The 26,216-nt window shown below is 34.7% G+C and overlaps 1 protein-coding gene across 1 annotated transcript; it reads left to right on the top strand.

The window, feature by feature from the left end:
* LOC128173154 (uncharacterized) lies at positions 1-26,089 on the top strand (the record flags this gene model as incomplete). The annotated part of the gene is made up of 3 exons (XM_052838874.1): positions 1-180; positions 21,378-21,432; positions 24,323-26,089. A coding segment is annotated over exon 3 (1,764 nt), but the record flags the coding sequence as incomplete, so codon positions are not given.
* Between the last annotated feature and the right edge of the window lie 127 nt (positions 26,090-26,216).

Below are 26,216 nucleotides of genomic sequence, written 5' to 3'. Positions count from 1 at the left end.
TGACGGTTCGCTCTGAATAAAATGGCTCGCAAGATATGTAAAAGGCATATTGAAGAAAATCACATTATGTTCTCGGCTTTATTTGGTAACAACACGTTTTATACCATACTTTTAAAACAGTTTTATAATTCAATACTGGATATCAAGAGATGAAATGGTTTTAGGAATACTATAAAAAAGGTAAGACATGTACAATTTCTTATTCTTACATACATTTGCTTATAAGACCATAGGAAATAGTTTAAACAATAACTGAGAGTGTTTATTTTTTACTCAGTTAAAACTCTCTACAACAATTCAGTACGTGTAGAGTCACGTTATGTCCGCCGTCACGATATGTCGGACACTTTTTTGAAAAACTCGTCACGTTATGTCCGCCGTCACGATATGTCGGACACTTTTTTGAAAAAATCGTCACGTTATGTCCGCCATCACGAAATGTCCGCCACTTTTTTTAAAAAATCGTCACGTTATGTCCGCCATTACGAAATGTCCGCCACCTTTTTTGAAAAAATCGTCACGTTATGTCCGCCATCACGAAATGTGCGCCACTTTTTTTCGAACAAATCATCACGTTATGTCCGCCTTTACAAAAATTCCGTATATTCCCCCAAAAGTCATTACCATATGTCCGCCGCCTTCAAATTTCAGAGAAATTGTATTAAATGCATGCACGTCGCTAAAAATGTCAGCATTGTTTTTGGAAAATGTATGGGCTAATGTCCGCCACCAGCTTTGAACACACTACTCTCTCTATTATTTCTAAATATAATATTTGCTATCCCATTGTGTAATATTATGTTTGCCATTTATTGAAATTGTTTTCAGAATGAGAATTATATGCATGTATACACTTTCTTTTGTAATTTACATTGATCGTATTAAACAATATACATAAATGTATACACTATCTCCAAACGTTGAAACGTATGTCCGTCAAAAATTCTGAAAGATCGTATCATGTCCGACGCGAAAATTTATTGCATAATGTCTGCACATATGAATGCACGTTCAAATCGTAAGTCGGAACATTATGTACGCCGCATTATATAGACTATTAGTTCGTTTAACGCACACGATGCACACGCTAAAATTTGTAAAAAATCTGGACAAAATGTCCGCAAACAGGAATGCATGTTTAAATCTTAAGTCCGATATCATTTAGTGCACTCCAATTTTCTAAATGTCGTTTTATAATGTCCGCCGCTTTAACTTTTGGAGAAAACGTATTCTGTCCACGCTAAAATCTGTGAACAATTATGCATAATGTCTGCAAACAGGAAATGTGTCGCTTCATTATGTCTGTCATTAAAAAAATGATCACTTATTTCTTTAAAAAGTCGTAAATTTTTGTTTGTTGCCTATAAATTGAAAAAAAATCGTTTGTATGCCCACGTTATAAATTGTGGTATAATGTCCGCCATCATGAATGCATGTTTAAACCGTAAGTCGTTATTTCCGACATAAAAAAGTGTTATCCTTTTTTAAAGTTACACCGCATTAACTTTTGAAGAAATCATATCAGTATTTGAAAGGTGAGATTGAAAATTTTGAAGAGTTTAAATGAGTTAAATTGGACGAGATGTTAGGCATATTGTACATGGCTGTGCCATGATCATCGCTATTTGTGAATAAATATGTCTCTTAATAGTCCTCGGGAAAACAAAACACTTATTAGGTTAGTTACTGACTCACCAAGGATATATATTGGGTTGATCAATCTCATAGACGGCGAGGCGAATATGAGATTGATCAACCCAATATTTTTCCGTAGTGAGTCAGTATCTAACCTAATAAGTAATAATAGTCTGATTCACTATTGATGCTATTACTAGGTCAGGTGCGGATCGAAAATTAATCCTCAGGGGGGATCTCTACAAGCATGTTAATTGTTGCAACAGCAGACAAAAACTATTTTTTGTATTGTCGCATTTATTTTTAGAACACATTTTATCCACCAATTAATAAAGATAAATTTTTACAGGAATCGGAAATAATGGGGAGGGAAATTTTGTTACTTAAAGAAAAGCATCAAACTATGCATGACTGCATGTACAACTCTTTTTTACATTCTAGTACGATGATCCGCAGGTCTCTTGTATATCTTTTTTTACACTGTAAACATGAGTACTATTAAGATTGGTTGTCTGAATTGTCGGGGTTTGGCGTCAGATCATATAAAACGACGAGATATTTTTGAAAAATGTCGAAATAAATATGATATTACTTTTCTTGTCGATACTCACAGTTCACCAGAAGTCGAACAATCTTGGGGCAATGAGTGGGGCTATAAAGCATTTTTTAACTCCTACTCGAGCAGTAGCAGGGGTGTTGCTATTATGTTAAAAAATTCTTTTCAATTTGAGGTTCTAGATGTTTTGAAAGATGAATCGGGTAATTTTTTAATTCTTAATATAAAATATTTCAATATCAAGCACTCATTAGTTGTGCTATATGGTCCAAATGAAGACACACCTGGATTTTTTGAGATTATTTCCAAACACATTGAAACGCTCGGGAATGAGTCTGTAGTTATTGGGGGAGATTTTAATGTACCGCTCGACTACTCCCGTGATACAAAACTATATAGGAGAAAGAATAATCAAAAAGCAAGAGAGAGGGTACTACAGATGATTTCTGAGCACGATCTTGTAGATGTGTGGAGAGAGCGTAATCCTTCCGTTTCGCGCTTCACCTGGCATGGCCCTCAGAGTAAACAGGCCCGACTTGACTACTTCCTTGTCTCCTCGTCCCTTCAGCTTTTTACTGTTAATGCAGATATTGGGTATGCGTACCGATCTGATCACTCCCCTGTAGAAGTTTCTTTTAAGTATGTAGATCAACCACGCGGAAAAGGTAGTTGGAAATTTAACAGCAGTTTATTGTATGATAGAGAGTATGTGCAACTTATAAAGCAATGTATAAATGACACTCTATCTATCTATGAAATTTTCTCAAACAGTGAAACGATACAATACTCTGTTAACGACCAACTACTCTGGGAAACATTAAAACTTGCTATAAGGGGCCAAACTATATCGTATGCATCCTATCGAAAAAGGGAAAGTGAAAAACAGGAAAAAGTTTTGGAAACTCAATTAATTGCATTGTATAGGGATGTAGACAAAGTTGAAAATGAACTGAAAAATATACGAAATAAAAAAATACAGGGAATGATTATAAGGGCAAAAGCCAGGTGGAATGTGGAAGGGGAGCGATCAACGAACTTCTTTTGTAATTTAGAAAAAAGAAACTATATAGAAAAAATGATAACTAAATTAATAGATCATGGTCAAGAATTCACGAACATTGAAAACATAATGAATATCCAAAAATCGTTTTACGAAAATCTCTACACATCACGAGACTGCGACATACTCGATCAACACGTGTGCAATTTTTTCGACAAACAAAACCCGTATATAAATACACTAGACAAAGACGAGGCAGACTCTCTCGAGGGAATAATCACGAAAGATGAATGCTTATCAGCGCTTCGAAATCTCAAAAACGGAAAATCGCCAGGACTTGATGGGTACACCGCGGAGTTTTATAAATTTTTTTGGTCAGACTTGCACCCGTTTTTACTTAACTCTCTAAATTTTGCATATCAGTCTGGATCTTTCTCGATTACCCAGAGACAAGGTGTAATAACATGCTTACCGAAAGAGGGAAAACAAAAAGAGTTTATAAAAAATTGGCGTCCGATTTCACTTTTAAATGTCGATTATAAAATTGCATCTGCGTGTTTAGCAAATAGAATGAAACACATTCTAGATAAACTTATAAGCGATACGCAAACCGGTTTTTTAAAAGGCCGTTCTATAGGAGAAAACACCAGATTTATTTACGATTTAATTGAACGAGCGAACGCCGATAATATACCCGGATTACTTATTCTCTTAGACTTTGAGAAAGCGTTCGATTCTTTAGAGTGGAATTTCATCGTAAATACATTAGAATTTTTTGGATTTGGTCCATCATTTATTCATTGGTTCACTATATTATACACGGATATATCATCCACAGTCTTAAATAATGGCTTTTTTACTGATTTTTTTAAGATTAGCAGAGGAGTTCGCCAAGGGGACCCACTTTCGCCCTATATTTTTATTTTAACGGTGGAACTCCTCAGCGCTTCAATTAAAAACAACACTAACATAAAAGGGATAAATATAAATAACACCGAATATTTAATAAGCCAATACGCAGATGACTCAGCATTAACGTTGGCTGATGATCCAGATAGTTTAAATGCCGCTCTTGACTGTATAGATTCTTTTGCGCAATGTTCAGGTCTTAGAGCAAATTTTAATAAAACACAAGCATTATGGATTGGGGTAAAAAGGGGCTGTGGAGAGGAATACCAAACTAACCATCAGCTATATTGGAATCACGAAGGAAAATTTAAGCTGCTAGGTATCATATATGATTTACGAAAAGTTGATTTTACTGAAGATAATCTTACAGAAAAAATCAGCTCTATGAAAAAGCTGCTGCATGACTGGGCTTTTAGAAACCTAACAATTTTTGGTAAGATTACTGTTGTCAAAACACTTGCATTACCGATATTAGTACAGTGTTTATCTGTCCTACCGGACCCAAAATCAAAACAATTTGAAGAAATCCAAAAAATTATTTTTAATTTTATCTGGGACGGTAAAATTGATAAAATCCGCCGAAATATTATGATTAGTGACAAACATAAGGGGGGGTTGAAAGTTCCACATATTCTTTCTTTCGCAAAAAGTCTTAAACTTACGTGGGTCAAAAAATGCTTGGATCCACAATGTAAATCCTCGTGGAAAATTTTAATAGCGGATAAACTTGAGAAGTGGGGATACTCAAATATATGGCAACTTCGGAGAGAAGGCTTGTCGACTGCTATGCAAGTTTTTAATAATTTTTGGCAAAGCGTAATGCAAGCCTGGAGCGAAATTATGCAGCATCCTACCACAGCCCCATCAGAAATACTACGCCAGCCACTATGGCACAATAATGAAATATTAATTAATAAACAACGTGTTTGTAAATCTCACTGGATCAAAAAGGGGATATTCTTTATCAATGATCTTATCAATGACAACGGCAGTTTTCTTTCTCTCGAAAACTTTCAAGACAAATTCAATGTTCATACTAATTTTTTAACTTATAATGGGTTAATATCAGCCATCCCAAAACATTGGAAAGAATTGATAAAGAATGTCCCGAGAGAAGAAATATCTGATTGCAATATAGAAAAATTAAGAAAGGCGCAAAAGGTATCAAAACTTTTTTACCCTATATTTTTATCATCTGTCGCCGAAACCCCTGTAAATGTAAAACACAAATGGGAAGAAAGAATGTCTATAGATATTGTAGAAAACGAATGGGAGCAATATTTTATGATTCCTCATAATGTCACAATGAACACAAAATTGATAAGTTTCCAATTCCAAATTTTACATAGAATTCTGTGCACTAACTCTCGTTTATTTATATTCAAAATATTAGATACCGAAATGTGTTCATTTTGCCATGAAACTAAGGAGTCAATAAGTCATCTTTTTTATGGTTGTCTGCATGCACGAAACATTTGGATTACAATACAGGAAAAACTAAAGAACCTGTGCAATATCGATGTGTGTTTTAATGAACAAACAGTAATTTTTGGATGTAAACATGCCATACCTGTATTGTATAGAGCACTTAATCTATTGATATTGTTAGCAAAAAGGTTTATTTATATTAACAGATGTAAATATATTTTACCCTCTACAAAATCACTGTTCGAATATATTAAATGTTTTAGATATGTTGACATCTACTCTTCCCATTCATTGAACATACGAAAAGAAAATGAGGTCAAGGATAGTTGGCGGATCATCTCAAAAATATTAGTTACTTGAGTTTCAAATTTCATTCATCTTTTTGTTACGATTGTACATGCATAGTTTGTGAATAAATTATAAAAAACAAAAAAAAAGATAAATTTTTAAAATCAATAAAATTCTAGATTTTATATTTGACTACAAGTACCTAGATTCTATGAAAAAGACTATAAACACGAGATATGATTTTTACTGCGAAACTGAAAGGGTCAAAACAACAATTATGTTAATAATTGTATTTATGTGATGAAAGCTATAATTTTATATGCTTATTTATTGTATTTTTCATGTTTATGTTTGTCAACGATAAGATATGTTGCATTTTCCCCCAGGCCTTGTAGAGGTCGTTGGCCATATTATGTAATTTCCCTTCAGTGGTTACTGTCCATGTCTATTTTTAGCCCAAATCCCTAGTCTAAAAACCCCCCAGTGACCTATTATTTAATTGTAAAAAATTCCATGGTGTAATTCTCCCCAAATTAAATTTAATAGCCAATCAAATTAAACGATATGGTCACGTGGTTTGATGCGGTCAGTATCTGACCAGTGAGAGTAGGGTCATTCTGTGACAGTGACAATACAGAGTTTCAAATTAACATTATATAAATAGTGCCTGTTTTGGAGAATAACAGTTGAAATTGACACCCTGAGTGAGAAAATCATTGTTAACCGACCCGAAGCGGAGGTTGACAATGGTTTTCGAGTGGTGTCAATTTCAACTGTTACCGTCCTGAACAGGCACTATTTATTTTATTATAGGGCCTACTGAATGTCTTAATGCTAGAGAAAATGTTACTCTAAAGTCTTTTATATAGAAATGACGTGAATTCTACGACGAACTGTACGCGCATATTTCATGTGCATGTTACAATTCGTTGTGTTACCCGTTGCCAAGTGTGTTGCTAACGCTGAGGGTATTAGAACGGATTATGAACTGCGTTTAAACCAATCAGATTTCAGTATTAAACGTTTAAGACTAACCAAAAGTCGTTACATAATGTCCACCGCCGTATGAAGAAACTTTATTATGACCGTGCTTTACGTACTGTAAAGAAGTTATTCCCTATGTGTAATGTACTGTCCCCTATTGGCAGGTAGTGTACAGCCTCTATTGGCCGGTAGTGTACAGCATCTATTGACTGGTAGTGTACAGTCCCTATTGGCCGATAATGTACAGTCCGTATTGACCGGTAATGTACAGCCTCTATTGACCGGTAATGTACAGTCCCTATTGGCCGGTAGTGTACAGCCTCTATTGGCCGGTAATGTACAGCCTTTATTGACCGGTAATGTACAGTCCCTATTGGCCGGTAACGTACAGTCCTTAGTGGCAGGTAATGTACATCCCCTATTGACCGGTAATACACAGTCCCTATTGACCGGTAATGTACAGTCCCTACTGGCCGGTAATGTACAGTCCCTACTGGCCGGTAATGTACAGTCCCTACTGGCCGGTAATATACAGTCCCTATTCGCCGGTAATACACAGTCCCTATTTACCGGTAATGTACAGTCCCTACTGGCCGGTAATGTACAGCCTCTATTGGAGTCCTTCTTAACCAGTAATGGTAAAAGAAATAGTTAATACGCGCTGCACTCTTTTAAGCAAAGAACACATTACAATGCATTGGAGTTATTATTTTTAAATTAATGTTATTAACTACAACTAAAGCACATTGGATAATTTAAATTGTTGCGACAACTAATACAATAAAGTCAATGAGGTGTGTCACTTAAACATAGCAATATCTAAATTGTAATATTATCCTTTATTACCAAGCTCGTCGTCACAAAATCGCAAAATCATTTTAAAAAACCAGCTTATTACAAAGACAGCTCTTGTTCCTATCACACAATCGTTCGTGTCGGCCAGCCATTGTTAATTGTCATTGTCAGAGAGATCGTAGACTTAGGTGTGTTTGATTCTACTCATTGCACCCATTGATGTTAAAAGTCCTCTGTATTGTGATTAAATGTACCACACTGGTTAAAAATTGTGACCAACATTGACAAGTGACGATTCTTATGATAGAGTGTGTATTAAAAAGACGAACATTGGCGGCCTTGGACTTCTGCCATTGTTCTCTGTCTACGGTTGGTTACATGTATGTAGGAGCTATCAATTACATTCCTAATAAATACAGCACATTAAAACATTGTTGTGTCGTCATTTTTAGACGGAATCACGTGACCCGTCTATTTATTTACTGTCAGCCGAATACTATTTTATAGTACCGCGGCGCGTGCGCGGCTTTCTTAGAGATGTCGCGAGAGATTACGATATTTTGTTTACTGGGTGCAAGATGTCCGGCAACCTATAAGGTCATTATCAGTATGGGTGCAAATGGCCATTGTTGTGTGGTTCACTGCAGTAACAGGAGATCGACTTTGCCAAAAGGGTACGCTTTTCATCAGGTACTGGCAGCACCGATTTCGCGTCGCAATGCGTGGATCAGAGCGACAGGCAGGAAGCTTGGGAAGAAACGAGGATAATTGACGATTACACAGAATACGAAGGTGTGTGGTTTACATTTCGTGTCGGAAAGAAAAAGCAACGATCCCACTAATTGATTATATTCCCACTCAACACTTACCTCTTCAACATAGCACACCTACTTTAAAACGGCGAACAATAAATAGTGAACGTGCTGAAAATTACTCCATGGCACTATCGAAAGCGACTTCTAACAAAAGAAAAACGATACAAAGATCAGGAAACCTTCTATTTCCACTCGACTTAAATGATATCCAATATGAAATTGTAGTATCTGATGATAGTGAAAGTGAAAGTACAGGTAATTCAGACATGCCTCTGTATTCTGGTTCTACACCTGATCATACCTACCGTGAATTATGGGTGACACCAACCGATCTCATTGTAGACAACGCAAGCTCTTGTACCGATAATTCATCGCAAACAGTGTGTGATACCAAAAGCACCTCAGTACAAACAGATACTACAAGTGTGTATAGTTCAATTTCTACTGGTGTTCATGTGGACACTTTTGAGGGACATACCACAAATCTTGCCAATATTCAGCTTAAACAGCATCAAAAGCTTATTAGTGAACTAAACTCAAAAGTTAAAGTACATATGATTTCTTTCGTTTGAGGGACGAATTAGACAGAAATCAATTTCTACTTGGTATAATAATGAATTAATTATCCGGATATATAAGGTTGTCATTCGAATACCTGTTTGTGTCACCTGGTTCTTAAGAACCGGTTTATTAGCAAGGCTATATAAAAAATTGCTCAGGTGTTAAATACCATGCAGTTTAGGACGACTCGTAAAGCGGAAAGTTTAAATTTTCAGAATTGTTTTATTAAAATAAATAAATCATGTGATCCAACTTTATGCCATAATTATGTGTGTGTACATTTAATATGCCAAATATTAAATAGCTGCAGCGTGTCGTTGTTAATTCCACACAATGTGTTGTTATTTACTAGTATCATAGTATTCAGCTTTCATTTGGAAAGTAATGAATGGATTTAAAGGAGAATTGCTAAGGAAATTGCATGTTTGAATCGAAGGCCTTATGACTGCCCGTACGAAAATGTTGGCCGTTTTCCGGCTGGACTCAGGGTGAACTTAGACGTATCTATACTACTATATTAAAATAATAGACTCGAATTTTTAGTCTTTAATACCGAGAAATCGGAAGAATACTGTCTTTTGTTTTATATATTTTAAACATCTTTGGTACTTGAAGTTAAGATTACCAATTTGTTTTTATTTTTTCTCAGTTAAGCTTCGCTAATTAATAATCAACGAAAATTCCTCAAAAAATCCCGGAAATCACCTGGATTTTTTGGATTTTACAATCTTGCACTTGCGCAATACATTCACACTAACGGGATCTTTAGTTTATATTTGTTTCCACAATATCACATCTGCCTGAATAAACTCAGAAATGATAATACAAATACGGGTAAATTTTCATTGGACTTTTGCTATATATTTTGTTCATATAAATTAATGATTTCTTATGAGAGAAAGTATAAAATAACAAATATACATTTCAACTAAGCACTTACTTTCATCTTCGTGATGACAAAAAATATTTGATTACATGCAAAAATGTTACATTATATTTGTTAGGAGAGTGAAGATAGAATATGTTTTATCGTAAAAATGAATAATGTCCTACAGACCCAGTTTTACAAAGAATATACGATTACGTGTACGTTGGTGAAAAGGTGTTGAGTTCTTCCATTCTATGGATTAAAATTTTTAGTTGAAAGGTATTTGCAGTCTCAAAAAGGTTTGTTGTGATGTATTTGACTGTTATTTTCAAGGCAACATCATTCATTAACTTTCTCCAAAATCGTTCCAGAGCGATTCTGCAATTTTCTTCTACTTTACGGGTATAAGTAAGGGAGGGGCTTTTCCCGAGACACAGTTAGGTTATTCAAACTAAGGAAAGTGTAGTGAAATTAATAGCATTATTGTAGGCTTATAGCTTTGTTATGTAAATGTCAATAATAAGGTGTATCGATGTACCTATTTCTAAATGTTCGATATGCAATGTCAACCCGTGCACGCACGGGTCAAAGTCTAGTTCCGGTTAAAATGTAGCCGTCCTTAGGAGTATCAAAGGCGTACCTGGAAAACGCTTTGAATGTTAGACGGATTCCATCTTATTCATAACCGGACCTAGCCTCAAACATTAGCCGTATTTTCAGCATCTAGCTATAGCCGTTTTCTGTCGAAGTTAACCGTAGTATTTCTCACTGCCCGTTTCCCCCCTTACCATCATTAAATATTCCGCCTTAACCTAGCTAATTGGCAATTCTTTGCAAGTTATAATATAAAATTTACGGCTAAAACTTGGCCAAATCGTGTTAAAGGCGCACAACAGTTCATTTTCTGTTCTATAAATAGCTCATTCTTATATACTGTCTGTTGCTTTCACTCAATAAACTTTAATTCTTTCTTCAAATTGTTTAATTTTGTAACCTTAGATTCAAATTGATAATCTGATGACACTATCAAACAGGTTATATATGTATGTTCTACACACAGGCTGGTTAATTTTATCTTGACCTCAATACACAGGCTGCCATTTGTTAACAGGCAAGAGCCGCAGCCTCTCCCTGTATTGCAGAGGGGCGTCAACAGGGAAAATCTTTTTTTTCTATCATAATTTTAAACATGTACATACTATTTTAGCCGCAATGTTTAATTAATATAAAAACAGGAATGAGGTATGAACACGCTAGCATATTTATTGTACTTTTAAACTGCTTCTAAAAATTGTTTTACTATGGCCATCAAGCACTTGTAAACATAAAATCAGCGTTACCCCTTATCATATATCTGGCCTCAGAGGCTCGCGCTTTGTGAGTTTTGAATTTGGCAACAACGGCCATGCCTAACATTCCGGATCATCATTGTGTTACAAAATTTAGACATGTGTAAACTGTTATGAGGATTATTTTGGGGGGAAAATACAGTGAAACTTATTTACAGCTAATTGATGTAAACCAAGTCTTATGGAGTAAAGCAAAGTACGTGTGCGCGTTATGTGGACTAAGGGCATGAACACAGAAACCTTAATTTTAATATCGGAAGTAAGTCAATATAAATTTTAATTATGATCATGACTTTATCAATAATAGTTCTAAAGTACAGTTAAAATTGTGCTAATTGTATGTGAAGAAACAATAGGTTTAAACTATTTTTCATTTAAAAGATATTAGACAGTGCGTAAATGTCACACAATGTATAAACTATAGAAATCCCTTCAATTCCTTTAGATTTGAAAGCTGTTGAAAACAACTGACATTATGCTAAAAAATTAAAAAACAAGGAAAGCAACAATATCAACAAGTCATTGGGAGGGTAACAAGCTGCCTTCTTATATGTTAGCTGTCCTAGTATGAGCATTGAGAAACAGCCTAATAAAAATAAAAACTAGCTCAAAAGCAGAATGCCAATGGACATGGGAGACTAAAAAGTAGAATGTCAGGATTTAGTCACCGGATTCAAAAGCATAAATCAAAAGAAGTTTTTCTGTCCGTTGTAAAAGGTGTTCATCTTTACCCTAAGGCGGATTCGGACGCAACCTTTTATTAAGGCGGATTCCACCTTATACTAAGGCGGATTCCACTTTATATTTAGGTGGATTCCACTTTATTTTAGGGCGGAATCTTGCGTATTCCACCTTATATTAAGGCGGATTCCAATTTATCATAAGGTGGATTCCACCTAAGATTAAGGCGGATTTCTTTTTTGTTTTAAGGCGGATTTTTATTACCCGGAATACGCTTAATCTCATTTAAATATTTCGAGCCATATACCGCCTGGAATCCACCCAGACTCCACCCTGAATCTGTGATATTAGTTATACATTCAGAGGAATGAAAGACGGAATCTGCCTTTCAAATTTCGCCTACATTTCGCCTTAAGTCAGGGTGGAATTTTTCGTACGGTTGTGACGAAAATGCTCAGTTTTACACAGGTTTACCAAATATAGCAACATTTAAAGCCCCGTTTTCCTATTTTGAACCAAAAGCATCAGAAATGACATATTGGCAGAGAAATGAAACTACTGTTAGAATTCACAATACAAAGGCCCTTCTAGGAAACTGAGTCTTGAAAATGAATTCTTTGCAGTGTTAGTTCGCTTAAAACTGGGGCTTTTGGTTGAAGACATTGCCAACCGCTTTGACATCTCTGTATCACTATTTTCAAAAATATTTAACACATGGATTCGTTTTCTGTGTCTTGAGTTAGAGTTGCTTTTTCAATTTCCTTGTAGAGAAAAGGTGCAAAGTTTAATGCCAGATTCTTTTAGCAAATTTCCAAACACTCGAATAATATTGGACTGTACTGAAATTCCTATCCATAAACCTTCAGCTCTAAAAGCTCAACGAGAAACATGGAGTTCTTATAAACATCGGAACACCTACAAAGCACTGGTTGGAATTACTCCTGATGGCACTGTGTCCTACGTATCATATATTTTGGACAAAACTATGCCACTAAGTTTGCATATTGTTGCAGATTATATTTTCAAAACTTGTGCACTGTTAATCAGCTTTCAAACACCTATAATAAAAATGAAATGTGTAGTTCTTGAGGTGATGTTACCGGTAAGTTAAGATCCTGAGTAGTACATCCTTGACTGCAGTTTGGAGAGAGTCTGAATTTAGTACATGTACATGTATCTACTTTATTCAGAGTGTGCTTTCTCTAAAGGCAAAACAAAATTAAGTGTTTCCAGTACCGGGTAACCTGACTGGCTCTTCTTTTTTTCTGATTAATTAATATTGCAAATGAAACTTTTAGGTTTGTTGTTTACCAATATCAAAATTGTCGAAATGCAGAACAATACATTTTTGGAGTTGCATGATCTAAAAGAAAAAAAAAACTTTCATAAAACTACACAATTTAGGTTATAGAAAGTAATTTGTCATTGTAATCTGTTTTGAAAAAGCTAATCTAAAATTTAAAAAAAAATGGCTATAATATTTGGCATGGCATGATACAGAAAACATGTAATTTTGTGTGGCCATACAATAAACAATTTTATCTGGAATTCCTTTTTGATGATGCATATTTGGAATGAAGACCTGCAATATACAAGTACTACACATAACTTTGTTTGATGTACCCAATCAATGTCATCATCACCTGAAATCAATTTTGGGGGATTTTTTTTCTTTACCTTGAATGAGAATCACTGAGAATGAAAGATAATTTGGGGGGTTGGGGATGCTTATATCCATCTTAAAATTTTCGGGCTTAGCTGGAGTACATCAATCAACTGTTTTTTTTTAAGACGAGACAATCATTGGACTCTATCCTCAGTTCATAGTATCAACAGTTAAAAATGGCCACTTGTATATTATTAAGAGGGAATGCCACGAACCATCAAGCTTCATCCCTAAAATTAATTGAAACTACATTTTTTGCAAAACCAATTTTTACTCCAGTTGTGGGTCAAGTAAAACAATGCTTATATATCAGACCATTTTTTTTTTGGCAATATTGCGCTCCATTCCCATGAAAACCAATAGGGAAAAAAGGGGGTTGAAATTTGGTGAAATGTGAAAATTTCTCAAATTTAAGATGTTGCATAATGAAAAGTATGAAAAAATCAATAGATATACAACTGTTTGCCTCAATTCATTAATTTTCACCATTTTTACCATATTTTTTTTTATTGACTATCAGTTTCAAACGCTATGATAACGAATTTTTTTATCTCAATTTTCCCCAATTTCAATGCTATTTTTGTTAAATCTGCAACAACATAATTGATCAAACAGAATATATCCAGAAAGTGCCACACCTAAACAATATAAATCAAAAGAAATATTGAGAAGCCTTTGGACAGAGGCCACGGTGACAGTGATTCTCTGCATGAACTTTCTCAATTTTTCTTCAAAATTGTGCCATAGAATTATCTCCCTTGAATGAGCTCTTTAATAGTAAGTGCACAAAAGATAGTACATGTCAACTTCCAGTAGCAGAAGACACTTGTCAACAAATCAATGATATGCAGTATCTTCTTTGATGTTGTTTTAGTGTTTTCATGATGTTATAGATGGAGTGCTCTTTTCCCCAGTATTCAAGGATTACTTGTAAGTTGTCTCATTGGCACTAACACCACATCTTCCTAATCTAAGAACCAAATGAACCTGTGACAAGCCTACATCTATTGGTAACACATTGCATGTACATAATCAAACCACAATTGGTCCAAATGGCCCCAAAATATTTTGTAAAAATGTAGTTTAATTTGTATGAAATATATAGAGAAAATCTCAAGTGACAAATACGTATAATGCAATGGCATGACAATATATGTATGTCAGTATGCATCTATAAATGATATGAAAACACTGAAAATACAACACATAGGGGGTTCAAAAAGGGGGGCTGGGGTTCTGGGTCCCCCCTTTGAAGGGAAGAAATTTGGTTGATTATATGGGGAATCACTGAAGCATGACTGGAGCAGCCCCCCTTATGAAAAGTTCTGGATCCCCCACTGGTAAAGAACTATTTTCATGGAAACAGTCCCTAATCAGCTCAAGTGGCAGTATATTAGGTTCAAGTTTGGAATTTGAAATTTTCCAAGTCTTCGTTTGGAATTGGCCTTTTCAGAATCTAAAGGACTCATTGTTCGTACACCAAAATAAAAATAATGTCATGAATGTTACGTCATTGGTTGCATTTATTATTGTTTATCACGTTTCAAACCAATCACAGCGTTTGGGGTACACTTTTCGAAATATTACCTAGAATGAATTAGATTCTGAAACCATGAAGTAAAAAAAATCAACATGCATGCATGTCAAGTTAATATTTGGTCAGTTTGGCGTCCATAGTTAAAGTCAAATCGAAATATACACGTATATATATACATGTATATATATATATCTATGACTATAAATAATGAAATATACATGTACAGTAACAACTCGATTGAAAATATTTAAAAAAAAAAAAAACGGAACAAACGAAGACCCTTATTGCATTTTTTACCTTCGAAACATAATGATAATTATGGTGCTAAATGACTGATGAGTGCTGTCCCCTGTCTTAATACCCACGCTCTACATGTACATTGACCAGATTTGAGACATATTTATCAGTCTACCAAAATAAGTATCCCTGGGGCGGGCTTTAAACCAGGTCGACCAAGTGCCGAATTGACTATTCCTTTTTAATATAGTTGTTAAGGAACTAATTTGGTTGCTAAGGCATACAACTGTATAGATAGTTGCGAGGGAGAAATTATTTTTTAATTAAATCATTTATCATGTTTGTTTTTGTTGTAAATTTTTTTTGCATTTTTATTGAAAAGGGGGGGGGGTTGCTATGGTGTAAAACTGGTTGCTAAGGACTTTTTCAGCTATAATGTCTTTTTTTATGCAAGTTATTTTCTTTCTAGTATGACTCATCCTCTAAAAAGATCATTCTGCAAATGAATTTAGCTCTTTCATTCAAAATTTGAAAAAAATGAATATTAAGCAAAAATGTGATTTTTTAACACAATTTTCCCGATATTTTTATAAAAAGGCTTCTCTATTTTATTTATGATTTTGATAAAGATGCTCTTGGTCATTTGTATGCAACATACATTTTTTGCCTATTTTGTTGCAGAGTTGAAATATTCAATTTTATGTTAGAGGGCTATTTTAGAATTTGGTTATTTTCAAAAATGTCTCAAATATTGGTTACCATAGCAACCCAATAACCATAACTATTTTCTCTAAAGTATGTTAGTTTAGAAACTTTGTTTATGTAACATTAATCTACTTATAAATTGAAAAGTGTTTAACAGTAGAAAATGCCAATAAAATATACATGAAAATCATAGAAAATGAGTTTATTTTGGTATTATAAGCCGTTTCCATGGAAACTTCTGAAATCATTAATAAAGGTGACTTTAAATTATTCATATCCAAAAAAACGATTAGTACAATTAAGATGGTCAATTAAGAAAAGTAAAACGGGGGAATTTTTTTTTCAAGTTTCATAGCCAAGCTTGATGATTTGTGACATTCCCTCTTAATAAGTAAAAGTCAAGTTTAAACCACTGACTTGCTGGTGCCCGTTTGCGATTGTGATAATTGATAACCTATTTGTGGTACATGAACATGTATTGGTACATGTACATATGAGTGCATGTGCTTAAAATAGAACATTGTTTTCCTTTGAACATCATTCATATTTAAAATGCCGATATAGACATTTTATATGTGTTTTCCAAGTCTGCAGAAAGAATTGTTTTCAAAGATGCATGAACTATTTCATAATTTAACTGAACATGATTAAATTTTCCATTTTCTCAAAATACTTCAGTGTTGGCTACTAAATATTTTCTGTGAAAGATTAGTTAGTGATGGACAAAGATTGGTGGATTGTATTGAATTAAAACTTAGTGCATTATACTCTGTCCCGAGTTTTTGCTTCCACCTTTTTTTGCCTGATATTTCAATAATAGTAAATACCTTTGTGCTCAAACTACGTTCACCCACTAATATGAAAAATGTCCAGATTATCTGTTTTGAATCGCCCCCTCTACCGCTTCAGGTTTCAATACACATCCAAAAATTGAAAGTCTACAGAGATTTTGCATTGCATCAGCCATTCATAAGCCCGGATGATAATGTTAAAAAATTGCGCGATGTATTCCGAGTGTATTCCGAATTGAGAAAAGATGTAAACATTTCCCATTACAAATCTCCGTAAGAAAATTCTTTTCGTTCCTGGGAAATTTTATGAGTGAAAAGGGATAATTGTTCAATGAAGATATCTTGGATATATTCCCTTTCATCGATTTCAATTGTATTTCATTCACAGGTATGTGTATTTTTTTTAAAAATCATCAAAAATTGATGGAAGCAATAACTTGGGACGGACTATAGTTTATATAATTTCCAGAGCCCACATAATAAAATAGAATTGGATTAAGATAAAGGTACATGTAAGATCATGCTCATCCGGTAGAATCTGTTCAACTTCAAAGGTAAAAAATAAGCCAGAATTTTTTTTTCCTAAATGGAATTATAAATTTTATCTACACTACAGTTTACGAAAATAATCATGGTTATTTCAAAAGAATTAAAAATAAATCAGGTTAGCTCGAATTTTCAGGTCCATTCAAATTTTCAGTTCTTTCATATTTTTGCGTAAATAATTGATATGGATGTCATTTCATGATAATGTTCTACCACAAAGTACATGGCAATATAATAAATTCACACACAAAATCATTTTTTACGCAACAGATAGAAATTCAAATACATCAAAAACACTAAAATACATTATATAAAATTTACTGTCATTCAGGTCTTTAGTATTTCAGGTCTTTATATTATAGTCTCCATAAAACGCGTCTAACACGACAGTCTATGACAAAATTTTCATTTACGAGTAAAACACAAAAATATGTAATCTATACTACTATATGAAAATAATAGACTCGAATGTTTTAGCTTTAATACCGATAAATCAGAAGAGTACTGTCTTTTGTTTTATATATTTTGAATATTTTCGGTACTTGAAGATTACCAATTTGTTTTTATTTTTTCTCAATCAAGCTTCGTGAAATTAATTATCAATGAAAATTCCTCCTAAAATTCCGGAAAATATCTGAATTTTTGGGATTTTACAATCTTGCGCATGCGCATTTCATTCACGCTAAATCACGGGAGGCTTTTTATTTTATGTTTCCACAATATCATATTTGCATGGATAAACTTGGAAACGATAAAACAAATGCGTGTTAATTTTCATTTTTTTTGTTCACCAAAGAAAATACGGGAGATAACTCTAACACAGCGCATTCACTATAAAAAAAATCCCGAGAGTTTCGAATGTCAACATGGTGTGTAAAAAACGTTGTTGAAATACATGTTTGTTGAATTCTGCGATTATAGAATTAAACTTTTCGAAGAAAGGTACATGTATTTACAGCTTTAAAATGGTTTGTTGTGAACAATTTGACTGTTATTTTCAATGCAGCTTTATTATTTTTCTCCAAAATCGTTTTGGAGCTATTCTGCAATTTTCTGCTACATTACGGGTAAATATGGGAGGCATTTTAACTGTGGTGAAGGCCTTTCCCTAGACACAGTTAGATTATTCCAACTCAGCAGAGTGCAGTGAAATTAATAGCATTATTGCAGGCTTGAAGTTTGGTTATGCAAATGGCAACAATATACGGTGTTTTGATGTATCTATTTTGTAAATGCCTGATATCGTATGCAGTGTCAACCCATGCAGGCACGGGTCAAAGTCTAGTAATTTTTAAAAAGCATAAAACATATTTCTACGTGCAAATTTACTTTTAATTGATAAAAATGAGCATAATATTCCTGGCGGCCCGTATTGAAATATGACATGAATTAAGAAAACAAAGCACAGATGTACACATGTGTAAGGATACGACAGAATATAAAACGGACTAAACTCATCGTCTTCTGACTTGACAGGAATCCTATAGGTAGATAATTGCCGCCAAAAATACAGTCTAAATTGTATTTTGCCGTCAAAAAGACAATTTTGAATCTTTTATTTCACAAACGCATAATGAAATTTGACACGAATTAATATAAAAGAAAGGTTTTTCTTAAATTTACATACAAAAATTTGAATTAACATGTTGCCCTCCTCCTCCCACCCCCCCCCCCAACAAACACTTTAAAGGGACCATATAAAAAATTAAACTGAAAATAAGGAAATAATCAGTGAAACTGAAGTTAAAAGTACCCCCCCCCCCCCCTACGGATTAGGAATATCAGGGTTTTGGAAAGTAACCTATAAATTTCTTTCTTTCTTTTTTCTTGCCAAGACTTTTTGGATTAGTCTGCCCCCCCCTTCACGTTAAAAAACAATGCTACGTGCCTGTTTCCTCAATGTTGACATTTTTTTCAATTAAAGATCTAAGTCGTTTGTTCAGACACAGACCCCCCCCCCCCCCTTTTAAAAACATATGTTTACTTTGAGTATATATACGTTAAGTAATATAAAGATTAATTAAGTAATAATGAAAACTAAGTTGACCGATTAATACATTAAAAACTAAATATTCGTTTTCCATTTTTTTGAAAACCGGTATATTCATCATCTGGGACTGAAACGACTTGGGGTCGAAATTGTTGGGTGGCGAAACGTCTAAGCATCGCTGTGACATATGTCGACCAGACGATAGACAGATTTGGGAAGAGGAAAGGAAAGTTTATTTCTATTCGTTAAGATAATTGTTCCGATATTTTTAAAAAATCAACTAGGCCTATGTAACCTTACATATTGAAATAAAATGGCTACCCAGAAATCGTCTCCTTCATGTATATGTAAAGTTTTCAAGAAAAAACTGGTGTAACTTAGTTCGGGTAAGGGAGGAGGGGGTAAGTTGTTTCAATCCAAAAGCTGTAAGTACCAGTAGATATAATAAGTGATTAATGATTTCAATAAGAAATATAACGTTACCACGATCTCGATGACTAACATTTTTTTTCTCTAAACTTTTATACCACACCCCAGAAAATTCCCATTACTTAATTCTATTACATCTGAGAGTTTTCGTACCCTTAGTCCCAAATTTTGAAATGCCCCCAGTAAAGAAAGGAAGTCGGTGATAATATAATTTTTTTTATTGATTTTCATTCCTCATTAACTGATTAAATTAACATTATATAAAAATGTAAATAAAAAATCTACTGTGGAAATGAATTGCGTCGCCGTCCTTAAACATGTATAACATGTAAGAAATGGGGTCAGTGGTTATCAATGTCTTAATCACTTACCTGAATTACAAAAAAAAATATAGAAAAAAGTTGACATGTTGTCAATAAACTGAAAAATGCCTGCACCACAGTAACTGCTCACACCTTTGGTATTTCAACAAGTGTGATATGATGTCCATCAACTATAATTGATTACATTTTTATACCATGAAAGATTAGTAGTAAACCTTTTACAGTAATTTGTAAACAATGAACAAATTGTGTTCTACCTCTATATGAATAAATCATGTATACATCAAATAGGGAGGTTGAATGGGGGATGACCCCCCCCCCCCCCTCCCCAATTATTTTTTTTCAAAATCGTCTTTTATCTGAAATATTTATTTGGAACAGTTTTAATAATTATAGTGAAATTTGACCTAAAGAACAATCAGTTTCAGCGAGCAGTAATACGGAATCGGAAAAAACCACAGTGTGGTGATCTGGAAACCCAGATCAAACTCTGTTCAATTGTCAGTTACAAGAAAGAAAAATTGATGGGTATATAATTTAATTCTGGTTGTAATGCGCTTTCTGATTGGCTAAAAAATTGTTTAATATCATATAAAGAATGTTGCCTACGTCATGTTAAGACTAACGTCAAACATTTATCAATACACGGTCACCTGACGTTACGTTTGAATTTTGTACAATTTTATGTCATTTTAAGGGTCAAATGACCCCCGTCCGAAATTATCACCTCATAATATTCAAAGAATGATTCCTTATTACTTATATTTATATAATTTTAAGCCATCGTACAATTAAATCTTTAACTATAAATAAGCAAACCCCGCCGGCGCCTCAATTTGGCGTCGTTTGTATTATGGGTTATATAGTACAAATTCGATACGTAATGTTATCACAGACAAAGACACTGGTTGATGTAAATATATGTATATATCAACCATTTTAGTTTATATTTTTCATCCCCGGCCCGCTTCTCTAACATCCACCCATGCAGTTAGATTTTTATTTTAATTTTAAAGAAAAGGTTAAGAAACATGAAAAGTAATTAAGAAAAAATCGGACACAATATATGCAATAACGAACCCAAAAATATTTTTTAAAATATTAAGCATTGTATCATATAAATGTGTATACATGTATATGATGTTAAATCCAGTGCTTGCGTGGGATATCATCAAATACTAGTGTGTAACAGTTGATGGTCTCTTTACAGGTTCTCTGTGTCTGACTGTTGACTGATAGGTTATACCAGTCTGTAGTATGTAACAGTTGATGATCTCTTTACAGGTTCCCTGTGTCTGACTGTGCTGTGTTCTGAGAGGTCAAAGAGAGAATATATGTGGTATAGTATTCATGTAATATCACCATGTTCATGTAGCTATACTATGTATTTTTAGGTCACCTGAGTCACTCAGGATATTGTTCAATTATCTGCCCGGGGGACAGTCAAAAATCAACCAGGGTTAAGGGAATAGCAAAGCATGGGCCAAAAGCCAGCAATTAACATGTATACATTGGTGGGTTCCCATTTTGCACACATTTGATGATAGGTGTGAATTGTATTTTGATAGCAAGTACAGAATGTTCTCCACATGGGGCAATAACACAACTACAATTTACCCATGTTTTATAACCCCATTTTAAAAAATTACATTCTGTATTTCATAGGAGAATTGTAAATAAGAACATACTGAAGATATGTGTCACATTTGAAAAACAGTTTTTCAATAGAATCCGACAGAAGTCAAATCCTGTGTGAGCTCTCATTTCTCTAAATTATGATGATGTGTGTGTTTGTGGAGAGAGCGACAGAGAGACAGAGAGAATAAAATCTAATGAGTAATATTAGATGTACATGTTCAGTAGAAAAAACAAAGAAAGTATGAGAGAAGGCAAATCTTGTGTCAGCCCTCATTTCTATAACTAAGTTATGGTGATGTGTATGTAGAGAGAGAGAGAGAGAGAGAGAGAGAGAGAGAGAGAGAGAGAGAGAGAGAGAGAAAGAGAGATTACATGTCTAAGAGAAATAGAAAGATGCATATGTTTAACAGAGTTAGTCAGAGAGAGAGAGAAGGCAAATCTTGTGTCAGCCCCCATTTCTATAACTAAATTATGTAAATGTGTGTGGGGGGTAAGATCTAAAGAGTAATATTGCATGTACATGTTTAGAGAAAGTCTGTTTAAGAGAGGGGGTAAGAATGAGAGAAAGAAGAGAGAGAATGAGGGAAAGAGAGAAAAAAGATAGAAAAGAGGGATGATAGAAAGCAATATTACATATAAGAAGAGAGAGAGAGAAAGATTACATGTCTGAGAGAGTAAGATGCACATGTTTACATGTACAGCAGTAAGGAGAGAGAGAGAGAGAGAGAGAGAGAGAGAGAGAGAGAGAGAGAGAGAGAGAGAGAGAGAGAGAGGGGGGGACTATATGTCTGAGGGAATAAGTAAGATGCACATCTTTACATATACATTGTATAAGAGTAAGGAGAGAGAGAGAGAGAGGGTTTAGCAGTGAAGTGTATAGCATTGAATGATTTATTTTTGACGTTTGCCGTTAGCAGACAAATTGAATAAAGTGTGTTAGCGCATTATGATAATTTGTCTGCTCATCTGACGGCAGTTATTGACACGACGACGTCTAAAATAAATCATTCAATGCTTATATTTATATTCCCTTACTGATGAAATCAATTGTTTACTTAAATAAATCAATATAAATTGCAGATCACGGAGGGAGTAAATTAGTAACAGCAAGAACAGCTGTTATATAAAACAGGTTTAAACTGGTTATCACGTTGACTGTTGAGTTGAGACCGACGAGCATGAAAATATAATCCATGAAAAATAACTCTTGAAATTTTGCTTTTAATTATAAAGTCATCTTTTTTGTTGAATAATTGTAAAACATAATGTTTGGCAACATTCATGAAATATATTTTTTTAACCGATGACAAAGAAATCTTTGCTTGAGAACTACTTATGTAAATAACATGTAAATTCATACGCAGTGATTAGGTGTTGCATTTAGAGGTATTTAAAGATCATAAATTTTAATGGAAAAACACAGTTGAATGTAAATATTGAGGGATAAAGAGAACAGATGGAAAGCAAAAACCTATTTATCAGGAAATTATAAGAGACAGGGGCTTTGAGAAAGAATGAGAGATAAGAAGTACTTGTTTAGCTGTAAAATTAGAGATATTGAATGAAGGAGTAATAATGTGAGAGAGAGAAAGAGAGATTACATGGCTAAGAGAAATAGAAAGATGCATATGTTTAACAAAGTAAATCAGAGAGAGAGAAAGGAGATAGAGAGAGAGAAATAGATTACAATAGTATAATGTACATGTTTATAAGAGTAGGTCAGAGAGAGATACAGAGAGACAGACAGACAGCCAGCCATGCAGACAGATAGAAAGAGATGTTTATAAAAGTTGGTCAGAGAGAGAGAGAGATTACATCTTTAAGAGTAAGATATATTTAGTACATGTACATGTTTGATGGAGTTTGTCTGAAAGACAGAAATAGAGAAAAAGAGAGAGCAAAAATACATGTTCAGAAGAGAAATCTGAGGAGATAGAGAAAAAGCATTTGTTTGAAAAAGTCTGAGAGAAAGGAGGAATAAGATCTCTAGAGCAATTGTACATGAGAGAGAGAGAAAGAGAGAGAGAGAGAGAGAAAGAGCAAGAATGCATGTTTAGTATTAAAATTATGAAAAACAGAGATTGAGAGAAAGAAATAAAAAGAGCATGCAGGAATACATGTTAGGTAAATTGAGACAGTAAATACCCGGTAATTGAATTCAACTAAATTGAGACGTGTAATCAACATCTTATTTTATTTTTTTCTCTCTGACTTTCTCTGCTAGATAATCATATAGTACACTTGCTCATTTATGTACACATTCAAGAGAGAGAAACAGAGAGAAAGAAATGTAGAGATAAAGAGAGAGAGAGAGAGAGAGAGAGAGAGAGAGAGAGAGAGAGAGAGAGAGAGAGAGAGAGAGAGAGAGAGAGCACCTCTTTCTCACTCAGCAATCTTGTGTTGTATTTTTCTTCTGGTTGAGTGTCTCTATAATCAGAACCAGAATGATGGACCGTCAATTATCTTAGTAGGGAAAATATAGTATTTCTTTAATAAAAACATCTGCTTTAAACTAAAATATTTCTTATATAACTTGACATTGAAACTATAAAACAATGATAATTCTAAAACTCTTTATTTTCATTCAACAGGTTATGACCCAGACCCCCCACATCATGGACACAGCACGCTCCCAATACATCACAGCAAGCTCCCCATACCGAGTACATCTGTGTTCTAAGTGTCCGGGGGACACAGCGTACCATTGTGTATCGTGTCCATGTGATCTGTGTCCCCAGTGTAAAGAGAACCATGTAAAAGATCTCAAAACAATAGACCATGATGTTGTGTCACACCGTGATAAAATCAGCTACATCCCAACACAAGAGATCTGTGTGAGACATCCTAGCCATGTTTATACAAAGTACTGTGAACCCTGTCAAGTTCCTGTGTGTGATTCTTGTTCCGAGGACCAATTGCACCGATTCAGAAGTTTTCTCTATGGCCAAGGACATCATGAAATACTGGATATACAAACAGCCTATAAAACAAAGCGACAACAACACAGAGGAACCATTCACACCATCAGAAGTGATGCTCTTTTTTACAGACCTGTTCTCCTGACAGGAATCAAAGCTGATGTCAAAACCTGTCACACAGAATTCTCCCCCCTTCAATCAGTGATGTTAACAAAGGCCCAGAACCTGAAGGATCTCATTGACAAAGTGGTAAATGATCTATTGAACTATGTGTTTTGTGACTTTGATTTCAAACACAGATGTAAAAAACAGAAGATAAAAATGATCAGACATATTGGTAGACTAAGGAGATATGAACACAGATATGTACAGCCAGCATTCACATTCAGTGCAATACAATTCCTCTCATTCACAAAGACAGCCCTCCGTAAAGACATAAAGACAACCCTCCCCCAGAAACATCTTACACTCCACACCAGTCAGCTCTCCATGACTGAGTCAATCAACAAGGAGGATGTGATGGAGTCACTGAGTGCAATCCAAATCACAGAGAGAGGAAACCGACGCGTAGGAAACCAATGTCTGCTGAAACTGACGTCTGGTGCTGAGCTCCATCAATCTCTCACAGTGACAGATGTTCATCGTTGTTTTCACATTTCCTGTGTGACATCAGACCGGGTCTGGGTCAGTGATTGGAATACCAAATTCATATTGACAGACACAACAGGTGTCCCTCTACATCGTGTGCAGGATTCATGTATTGATTATGATAGAGGATTACACACAGTGAACAGTGAGAGTGAACTGATTTATATAGATTGGGAATATAACATCAACAAACTGTCAAAGGATATGAAAACAACCACCACATTTATAGAGAGACCAGACTCTTCATGGGACCCATGGTGTGTGTACTGGTCCCCGTCCACTGGGGATCTACTGGTCGGGATGTTTAACTATGATACACACACAGGCAAGGTAACCCGGTACAACCAGAGTGGACAACTCACACAAACCATACTGTACCACGACACAGGACGGGGGCTGTATAGTAAACCTCTCTATATAACAGAGAACAACAATGGGGATGTCGTGGTGTCTGACACTTGGTCTGATGCTGTAGTGGTGACAGAGCGTGGAGGAAGACATCGTTTCTCCTACACAGGACATCCATCAGGATCACAACTAGATCCACGTGGAATCTGTACTGACGCGCTGTCACACATCCTGGTGTGTGATGGTACAACCGAAACAGTACAGATGTTAGATAAGGACGGTCGGTTCCTGTCACATCTACTGACAAAATCACAAGAGATGCGTAGACCATGTAGCCTGAGGTATGATGTCAACACTCACCGTCTCTGGGTCGGATCATTGTCGGAAAACAAGGTGTGTGTCTACAGGTATATCACCAGACAGGACGCTCTGACAGGTAAGTCTGAGTCATTATCATTCACATTAATTAGATATAGATAACTAATAAGATACATGTAAGACATGTTTATCTGTGTGATTGTTTGTCAATATAAACAACTCATTGTTACAGGGTTAGCTGTATCTACCAGAC

Source organism: Crassostrea angulata, chromosome 2 (genome assembly GCF_025612915.1).
Source record: "Crassostrea angulata isolate pt1a10 chromosome 2, ASM2561291v2, whole genome shotgun sequence".
Taxonomy (NCBI): Eukaryota; Metazoa; Mollusca; class Bivalvia; order Ostreida; family Ostreidae; genus Magallana; species Magallana angulata.
The sequence above is the reverse complement of the archived record's forward strand: the minus strand, read 5'-3'. Positions and strand labels throughout refer to the sequence as shown.